At 43.9% G+C, this 10,561-nt stretch overlaps 1 protein-coding gene across 1 annotated transcript; it reads left to right on the top strand.

Moving 5' to 3' along the window:
- Positions 1-5,422: 5,422 nt before the first annotated feature.
- Positions 5,423-8,861, top strand: LOC309524258 (uncharacterized protein; the record flags this gene model as incomplete). The annotated part of the gene is made up of 3 exons (XM_082208716.1): positions 5,423-5,501; positions 6,015-6,084; positions 7,322-8,861. Exons 2-3 carry the CDS (start codon positions 6,068-6,070, stop codon positions 8,859-8,861), a joined length of 1,557 nt encoding a protein of 518 aa, XP_082064842.1. The 5' UTR covers positions 5,423-5,501; positions 6,015-6,067.
- Positions 8,862-10,561: the final 1,700 nt, after the last annotated feature.

Here is a 10,561-nt window from a genome sequence, read left to right as displayed (position 1 = left end):
TTCGCCAGAAGCGTGCTTTCAAACTGCTAGGTTGGCAGGAGTTAAGTATTCTAGAAACACACAATTACAAGTGTATAGAAAACTCTGCAAGCATTAGGCTGACCTTCGCCCAGTTATTTGTTGCTGAGGTGGAAGTAACAAGAAGCCGAAAGCACCAGCCTGAAGATGACGAGTGAGACCTCGTCGAAACGTCGCACAGACACCCCGACTCTTACACGGGAAGACACCCGAAGACACCAAAACCTGCATTCCTGTACCCGTGAAAATCTACGAAAGCAAATATATATATATATATATATATATATATATATATATATATATATAGTTTTCCATATATATATATTTCCATATATATATATATGGTTTTCCAAATTAAAGTTTTGCAATCACATATCCAACATACATCATAAAAACAAGATTCCAAAGAATCTCCTGAACTTCCCACCTCCCCTTTGTGGGGCCTATTCTTAGTCATTTCCTCCTACATCTTTTATAATAATCCAAATCTTTTTCACCTCCATTATATCCAAAATTAAACTACAAGTGTTATTCCAATCCTACTAACGATTTTAACTGTTTACAATGATTTTTAAGATAAATTAGAAATTTCCTCCATTCCTTATCACAATTTTGGTCTTCCTGATTTCTGATTGCCTGTTTGTATTTCAGATCTAGAGTTACGTTGCACATTTTTAAAACCCTACATGGACCCTTCATAAGCAGACCGTCAAACCGCGGCCACTCCCTTCTATTACAGTTTCTGGCAGAAATAAGGAGAACAGCTGCGCTCTGCTTTTCTTTCTCTTTTTTTCATGTACTTTCGGCAGCATCGTTAGGTCGTCACTGCACTCCGATTAAGCTTCGTATCAACACCTGGCTAGCAACGCGTTTCCGTGATCAGCATCAAGGTCTCGCCTTGCTATCCGCTCTATCAGCCCCGCTGCGCGTTCTTTGCTCTGAGCACCCTGCAGCTTTGCAGGAGAAAGAGGGGGCACGTCTGACCTTGGGGCTGCTCCGGAGTTTCAGAAGCAGAAGCCGGCGGGTCTGCTGTCTATGCCTTCCAGTTGGCAAACCTTTTGCCCATAGAAGGGGGAACAGCACATGGGGCAGGGTCCGTCAGTTCCTCACAAAAGCCCTCTCTCCTTGGCGGAGGAAGGAAAACCCATCTTGCGGTCCTCACTGACTGGCACAGCTAACGACTCAGGCTCACGCACTGAAGTAAGCCCCACCGACTGCAAAGGGACTTCCTCCAGGGAAAATGTGTTCCTCCATGCCCCTCACCCATCCCCGTCTTCCGCCGAATTAGCCCTCTGAATTAACCCCGTTCAGCCTAAGAGCAGAAAAGGGGTTGGCAAGTTGGAGCGGAGCGATCTGGCCCTTTAGCTTAGAAAGGCAAAACTGTAAAAAAGGTAAAAACTGTAAAAAAACAACAACAAACAAACTACAGTGGTACCTCAGGTTACATACGCTTCCGGTTACAGACTCTGCTAACCCAGAAATAGTATCTCGGATTAAGAACTTTGCTTCAGGGTGAGAACAGAAACCGTGCTCCTGCGGCGCGGCGGCAGCAGGAGGCCCCATTAGCTAAAGTGGTGCTTCAGGTTCAGAACAGTTTCAGGTTAAGAACGGACCTCCAGAACGAATTAGGTACTTAACCCGAGGTAGCAGTGTACTGTAAAAAGCATGCATTTTAAAATGTGCACTGTCCGCAGTCCTAGATCCCTTTTCTGGCACTTAAGTCCCACTGATCACAGCGGCGATTACTTCTGGATAGCCTTGCACTGCAACATGGCTGGCATGGCTCATTCCATAGAACTTGAGATGCAGGGTAGCGGGTTCGGGTCCCATGTTGGTTGAAAGATTCCTGCATTGCAGGGGGTTGGACTAGATGACCCTCGAGGTCCCCGATCGCTTCTAGCTCTACGATTCTTTGATTCTAACACAGAGACACACAACCAAGAATTTGGCAATGACGTGCTGCAGTGTGCAAGGAAAGTAAATGCCATATTGGGGGGGGGGTTAAAGGGGGAAAGAGGGGAGGGGACGATAGCATGAGGGAGGAAACTTTTCCTTGCTAACTTTTCCCTCCCCTCTTTTCACCCCTAAGCAGTCAGTCCACCAATTTGTATGGGAATAATAAACACCATACCAACCTATGTACGACTGCTATCAGGATTTCTAAGCTAATGTATGTTAAAGCTCTATGAATGTACGTTATTCTATTTTTTCGTGCCTCGTACTTGATGCTGGTGATGGCGCAAGCAGTTTTCTTTAATTTGAAGAGGAGAAATCGTGGGAGAGTTACTGCGGCATAGACATTTTGATTTCATAAATATATATATATATTTCTGGTTCCTTGGGACTAATTTTTAATTTTTCCTTCCTGCGGTTGCTCTGCTCCGTTGCGGCAGCCAGTCTTTCAGATTCACAGCAGGTACCTATCCATGCTTACTCAGAACTCAGTCGCACTATTTTCAGTTGGGTTTCCTCACGAGTAAGGGTGCATAGCGTTGTAGACTCAGGTGCCTTCCAGGCCAATTCGAAGTGCTGGTTTTGACCTATGAAGCTATAAATGGCTCAGGACCGCAATTCCTCAAATACCGTCTCTCTTCGTATGAACCAATCTGGGACCTGCGTTCATCAGGCCCTTCTTCGTGTGCCTCCTCCTTGAGAGGTGCGGAGGGTGGCGACAGGGGAACGGGCCTTCTCTGCAGTGGCTCCCTGTCTGTGGAATGCTCTCCCCAGGGAGGTTTGGGCGCCAGACAAAAACCAGGTCTTTGGCTTTTTGATATCCCCTGCCATTTTAAAATGTGTTGTAGGAAGGGGGATTATTGGGTTGTCTTTGTAGGTTTTTAATTATTATTACGTATTTTGTGCTTTTTAAATCGTAATTTTATGTTGTGAGACCTGCGGGATGGGGCGGTATACAAATTTAATAAATAATAATAATAATAATAATAATAATAATAATAATAATAATAATAATTCAAAGTAACATGTAAACATGTAACATGTAAACATGTCAGTGCAGCATGGCATGGCATAGCAAAGCATCCCCCCCATATACATAACCAAAAACAGTGTCCACGCCTCTCTTCAAAAACATAGGCTATTCTACTGTTCTCCATTACATATTGTTGTCAACAGAGATTTTCAACTCTGACAAATACGAAAGATCAGAAGGGGGGGGGATTGTGTTGTTGGGGAGATGAGAGTTTGTCTCAAATTTTGTCTTATAAATGACATTACCTGACAAAAGCAAATTAACACCTCCCATTCAGTTTGTATATATACTTAAGGTACATATGTAAGAGGCTTGTTTTTAATTTTATTTTGGGAATAATTCATGTTGTTATGTAACTTCATTGTTTCACACTTTCTGGATGCTTCGTGATCATATTATATAGCAGCTGTGTTCTGTGTTATAAATTAAGCACAGCTAAGCGTTGTTTCTTTTTGTTTTTCAGTATTTTTTTTAATCAATAAAAAAATGGTATGGCATGAGCAAATTTTTATTCTGAAAGTGTGGCCCAGAGAAAACAGTTTGAGAACCACTGGTTTAGCTAGTTGGGAGAAGGGAGGCTTCTCACGCCCTTAGAATCCTAGAACTGTAGAGCTGGAAAGGGTCCCGAGGGTCATCTAGCCCAACCCCCGCAATGCAGGGATCCAAACTAAGGCATCCATGACAGATGACCAACTTCGGCGTAAAAACCTCCAAAGAAAGAGAATCCACTTCCAGGGAAGTTTTTCAGCAGAGGTTGGGTGGTTATCTGTCATAGATTCTTGTTGTATCACCCAACTCTATGATTCTAAGAACGTTGCAATAAGAAAACCCCTCTTCTGGAAGATGTATCCTTAATTTCGGGCAGAAGCTAGTGGTATACAATAAAGTTTCCCGCAAGTTTTTCTTTAAGGTGAACGCTGAAGGTGTCTGCTGAATTTCTATTGGTGGAGCCTTTGGACCAATGACAAGATAGGCTTTGTTTCAGGTGGTTTGAGGAGCCTCGCCCAGGACAGTTCAGCAGCTGAACTGACTCGGTAGCGAGCGGGAGGCAAACTGAAGCAGCTTCTGCGGACGGAGATTCGGAATCTGAGGAGAGAAAAAGGGTAAGACTGAGAGCTCCAGGAGCCTCCTCGGTTCACCCGGGCTGACTCGCGTTCAGAATCCTCCGCAGGGACTTCCAGAAGTGCATTTGGAGGGGGCTCCCACCTTGCAGGAAAGCGCCCCCGCTGCTCCCACTGCCCCTTGGCGCCAAACGGAAGCCTCCGAGACCATTTGTCACCGAAGCGGAGCAAACGGTCCGGGGGGGATGGAAACACATAGGTTTTTCTATGTGGTAGGGATAGCATTTCAACTGAAGCCCCAATTTTTCAGGTCCTAAAGATGAGCATCCAAAGATGCGTATGCGCCGGGATGCTGTTCCGAAGGGATGTGCGCGCGCGCGCGCGTGGAGCGACTGTGGTGGGAATCGGCACCTGCTCGAACTTGCAATTGTTTATTGCAAAAGTTTATGCGCCTAAGAACTTGAAAGGATACGCATGCATGGGGGACCGGGAACGCTGGGGTCGGGCTTCCTTGTGCCCTAATATTCGAGTTAGCTGTGTGTCGCCTGCCCTGGTCCCCGTAGCCCCCGCTCTCTGCGCTTGCATGGCGACTTGGAAGAGGACTTCTGTTTTGCAACAAGGAAGGGGTGATTTTGGGGTGGTGGTGGTTTGGTGTTGGAAGATTTAACTTTCCGATCCTCAGCTGTCCCCAATTAGGTTTAGAAGAAACCTTCTGTTGAGTCTTCCCCTCTCTCCTTGCAAGGAGACTTGAACACGGATCATCTCCCCACGCCACAGCAAAGCAAATTAAACTCGGAAAAAGCGCCACAAAATATTTATTTTCGTGGGGAGGGTGAGTGTGCATACATGCAAGTTTGGGGCGTCCTTCGCAGTTTCTTAGCTTCTCGAATGTGCTGCAAATGAGCTGGCAGCAACCGCAGCCCTTCATAGGAGTCTTTATGTTTTGGGGACCAGCCAGTGGCGTAGCGTGGGGGGTGCAGGGGGGGCCGGCCGCACCGGGCGCAACATCTGGGGGTTAGGGGGCGCAAATCCACGGGTTAGGGGGCGCAAATTACTAGCCTTGCCCCGGGTGCTGACAACCCACGCTACGCCACTGGGACCAGCCTTTCGCTAATGCGTGGTTTGCCCCGTTGCCGTTTGCCTGTAGTTGAGCCTCCTTATTCCCCTCGTAGCTGTCAACCTTCCCTTTCTTTGCGGGAAATTCCCTTATTCCAGCGCCGTTTCCCGCTGCTATCCCGGATTGTTAGATATCCCGTACTGTCCTCGGAACAGGTGAGGCTGCTGATCCCTTATTTTCAAATCTGAAAAACATTTGTTCTCCAAATGTTTTAGGTGGAGGCTGGTGAAAGTTGTTCTGCAAAGCCTCTGGAGCGGGCAGCAAATTGGCAAAAAGTTTCGGTTTTGTGGATCAGTGCAGTTTGGCGACGAGAACAGAGGTAGAGTTTTGCTTATTGTAATCTTAGGCTCGTCCAGGCAGGATAAAAGTGAGTGGTTGAATCTCAGAGCTGGAGGGAACCCCAAGGGTCACTTAGCTCAGGCTCCTATTGATGGAACCTGCCTGTTGAAATTGTGCAAACCATTCGGGAACCAGATGCCAGGAGTGGCGGTATAGAAATATTTCCAATGAATGCATTAAATACCATTGAAAGAAACCACCCCCGTATGGTACTCCACAAGAATTATTTTATTTATTTTATTTTCCTTAAAGTTTAAGCACTGCTTAACTGTATAAAAATATCATTTCAAAGCGATTTACAGGGGGCGGGGGATAAAACAATGACTTTAGATGTGAAAACGTTAAAAACAAGTATTTAAACTTTCAAAGAATAATCATTAAAATCAATGATGAGCCAAAAACATTTCAATATTCTACATATCTTGATAGGATTGCCTAAACGGACATGTTTTAATTTTATCTTTTATTTTTATTTTTATTGAATCTTCAACAGAAAATAGAAAGGAGAAGAAGAAAAGAATCACAATTATTAACATTACCAAAAACATGATGAATGAAAACAGGTTTGTTATGATTCACACGTTTTTTGAAAATAGCTGTTATTTATTTATTCGAAAACATGTTATTTTACTTTCCTTGCTATAGAGTTTGGATAGTGTGTATGCCAGCCTGAAAATAAGTATTTATTTATGAAGGCCCAACTATATTATAAACTGAGATAACTCCTTTGTTATGTACCCCATTACCTGAACCTCATTAACTTTCTGTATGTTTTACACTATGGTTGTAAAATGTTTAATGATGTTTTTTATGGGTTTGTGGGGTTGTTGTTTTTTTTTGTAAACTGCTTTGAGTCCCCCCACCCCACCCTCTAGTAGTATATTCATTTTATGAAATAAATTAAATAAATAAATAAGCAAAAAGAAATATCAAATTGCATAGAAATTGCCATGATTACTTTGACCTCTTGCAACTTTCAGTTTGTGGGATAATTCTTCTAATAGCACTGTTTGTGAAACTACAGTGTACCATTGATCCCGATTTAAGAAATCCAAAGCTTTCCAAGATCTGGCTATGTCAGTGTGCATTGTTTCTCCTGTAAATACATCAGGTAGAGCCAAATAAGAACAGAGAGGACTACTTTGTGCTGTGATCAGTGAAATACTATTCCAAAAAGTTGCTTTGTTGGGGTAGTCCCACCACTTGTTTTTGGACATACCAAGGTCTGCACAGCCCCTCTAGCATACAGGAGTTGGTTTTGTGAAGGACAGCCGCCTGAGGGTCAAGCACCAGCCATGGCTGACTTGAGAGGACGTTCCTTTGTCAAAGCCAATGAAGACTTGTATGGTCTCTTTGACCAGCTTTCCTCCTTTATTTGCCAGTTTGATTCCCACCATCCACAGGGGTTTGCTTAAAAGAAGTGAATAAAATGTTGATTAATGTTTTATAACATATAGAAAATAGTCATTTTAGTAGATTGGCTTCTGCTATACTTAGTTTTTCAGCACTTCTCAATTGTCAGCTAGCCCCCTTTTTATATAGTTTGAGCAATTATAATGAAATACTTTAACTGGCACCCACGAGATTCTATATACCGGTATGTATATAGTTCTAATTTTCTCAATGTTTAATTGCTTTTTAATTACCCCCTCCCCATGCTTATAGCAGTTCTTTTAGAGGGCCTTCTATTTTACATACATATCTTAATTACCAGATGCACCAGATGGACGGGGAATAAATAATAAATTATTATTATTAATTATTATAATTATCATGATTGCTATTACTTTTATTTCACAGTAAAGAGGAAGGAAAAGGAGAGACTGGCCCACAGCCTTCGGATGGGGGAGCAGCTGGCACCAGTATTGACTCTCCTGTTGAGGGGGAAGAAGAAGCCCTGGCAGCATTTGACGTGCTTGAAGAAATTGAAGAATTGTATGAAGATGAAGGTGATCGGTTTGTAGACCTATCCCTGGCAAGGGAGGATGATATGGATGCTCTGTTCCCAATGTTGGCAGCAACTCTAGGAAGCGAGCAAGAGGGGCAAGAGGAGCAAAAGGGGCAAGAGGATCAAGAGGATCAGGAGGATCAGGAGGGGCAAGAGGATCAGGAGGATCCGGAGGGGCAAGAGGATCCGGAGGGGCAAGAGGATCAGGAGGATCAGGAGGGGCAAGACGATCAGGAGGGGCAAGAGGATCAGGAGGATCAGGAGGGGCAAGAGGACCAGGAGGATCCAAAGGGGCAAGAGGATCAGGAGGGGCAAGATGATCAGGAGGGGCAAGAGGATCAGGAGGATCAGGAGGGGCAAGACGATCAGGAGGGGCAAGAGGATCAGGAGGATCAGGAGGGGCAAGATGATCAGGAGGGGCAAGAGGATCCGGAGGGGCAAGAGGATCCGGAGGGGCAAGAGGATCCGGAGGGGCAAGAGGATCCGGAGGGGCAAGAGGATCCAGAGGGGCAAGACGATCAGGAAGGGCAAGAGGATCAGGAGGATCCGGAGGGGCAAGAGGATCCAGAGGAGCAGACCGAATTTGTTGATGCTTTATCATCATTTATGGACTTAACTCAACTGGAAGATGAAGAACATGATAGGGAAGAGGGGGAGGCTGCTGGTGAATGTTCAACTAGCACTGCTTGGAATGAACGTGGCCAGGAATCAATGAAGTACTTCAAAGGAGCTCCTGATCCTCCTGTTGAGAGGCAAGAAGAAGAGGGAGGAAGAGGGGAGGCTGGCCAACAGCCTTTGGATGCAGGAGCAGCTGGCCGAAGTGCTGAGCCTCCTGTTGAGAGGGCGCAAGATAAGGAAGAGAGTTCGTCTCTGGAAGAAAAAGCTCTGGCAATGCTTGCAGAACCTGAAGAAATGGAAGAATCTTATAAAGATGCAGATGAACAGCTTGCAGGCATGTCCCAGGCTGACATGGAAACTCTGCCCCCAACATTGGCATCACATCCAGGAAAGAAGAAAGTGAGCCAGTTGCCCTCAGAGAGCACCAAATTTGATGCAGATGATTTTGCCAAAAATGTATCATCATTTATGGGCTTAAATCAACCAGAAGGAGAAGACCATGATCGTGAAGAAAATGCTGGTGGTGGAGCTTTACCTAGCATTCCTTGGAATAAACTTCGTCATGAAACAGTCAAGTACTTCAGAAGAGCTCCAGTTTTCCACTACATGCTGGGAATCTTTGCCACTGATCCTCCTGCTGGGAGGCCACAAATGAAGAGAAAACAAGAAGAGGAAGGGAGAGGAAGAGGGGAGACTGGGCTGGAACCTTTGGGTTGGGGAGCAGCCGGCCCCAGTGTTGATCCTCCTGTTGTGAAGCCAAAAATAAAGAGATGAGAAAGAGAGGAAGAGAGAGCAAGAGGGGAGACTGGCCCACAGCCTTCAGATGGGGGAGAGGCTGCCCCCGTGCTGATCCTCCTGCTGAGGGGGTGTAATCTAAGAGGAAGTATTCAGAATAATGATGGCAGTGCCTGCAGAGTTTTTTGGTAGAATCTTATGCATAAGTTTTTAAAAAAGTAGAGAGGATCTTGCAACTCTTAAATGCCTATTATAGAATTCCGATATACTTCTGCCTTTTTAAAAAAAAGTATTTTATTATTAAACCTTGAAATGAGCAAAGAAAAAGCAATATACAACAGTTAACGTCAAATTCCAAACCCTTTTTGACACGAAAACCAAGAGAAAGAAGAAAAGAAATGCTTCTGCTTTTCTATCAGCTTTATCGATTTATGCAAAATCCTTGCTCTGTAGTAATATCCTACTTTCTATAAATCAACCTTCATACCCATATATCACAAGCTTATTTTTCTTTTTGTGCAAATAGTCCATAAGTAGTTTAAATCCTTAAAAATGTCAGCAATAATTGTACTCTAATTAAACATGCAAATCTATTAATTTCAATAACCATTCTTCCATAGTAATGATAAGCTCTTCTGTCTTTGTGCATATAACAATCTTGCTGCTGTAATCATATATTGAAATAATTTTCTATACTCTTTTTCTAATTGTATATCCATTAGTCCCAGTAAGAAGTTCTGCTTTTAGTTGGATATTAACATTCAAAAACCTCTGTATCAATGTGTTTGTTTCTATCCATTATTTTTTACCTTTTTAAAAAAATATTTCAAAAAAGATTTTCTTTGTTTACAAAAGTACGTGCATTTTATCTTCTTTCAGGTCCCAGAGTCTTTTCTACAGGTCAGTTACATTCAGTGTGAGACATTAGTGTTGTACACAGTATAAGGTTGAGGGAGAAGAGGGGGGAGAGGGGGTGGGGTGCACATTGGTGTACATGAGTGCACAGGGTGTACACGGGCATGTGTGTATGGGTATACATGAGTGCATGTGAGTGTACATGTACATGGGTTATGTGGGGGTGTACATGGGAACATATGGGTGCAGAGGGGAGTGCTGTGGGGCTTCATGTGTCTAAAGAGAAAGCACCAGGAGATGAAAGCTTGAGTAAAGATGGGCAGACATGCTTAGCAACATGGCCTAAGGGGAGCCAGGAGGACTCAAATGTTATTATTTATTTTATTTATTGCATTTCTATCCCATGATTTTCCCCAAGGAGCTTTATTGGCTTCTGCGCTGAAGGAGCCAAGCCCAAAATGACAGTATTGAGAATAAAACATGGAGAGAGGAGACATTTGAACCCAGTTCCCTGGATCTTAGTCACAATGCTGCGTACCTTCTCCAACATTTCTCCAATGAAAATAGGGACGTCCTATTCTACAATTATTACAGTGGTACCTCGGGTTAAGAACTTAATTCATTTTGGAGGTCCATTCTTAACCTGAAACTGTTCTTAACCTGAGGTACCACTAATGGGGCCTCCTGCCGCCAGAGCACAATTTCTGTTCTCATCCTGTTCTCATCCTGAAGCAAAGTTCTTAACCTGAGGTACTATTTCTGGTAGCACCTTAAAGACCAACTAAGTTAGTTCTTGGTATGAGCTTTCGTGTGCATGCACACTTCTTCAGATACCTGAAGAAGTGTATCTGAAGAAGTGTGCATGCACACGAAAGCTCATACCA

The sequence above is a fragment of the Podarcis vaucheri genome (genome assembly GCF_965113315.1).
Source record: "Podarcis vaucheri genome assembly, chromosome: Z".
Taxonomy (NCBI): Eukaryota; Metazoa; Chordata; class Lepidosauria; order Squamata; family Lacertidae; genus Podarcis; species Podarcis vaucheri.
The sequence above is the reverse complement of the archived record's forward strand: the minus strand, read 5'-3'. Positions and strand labels throughout refer to the sequence as shown.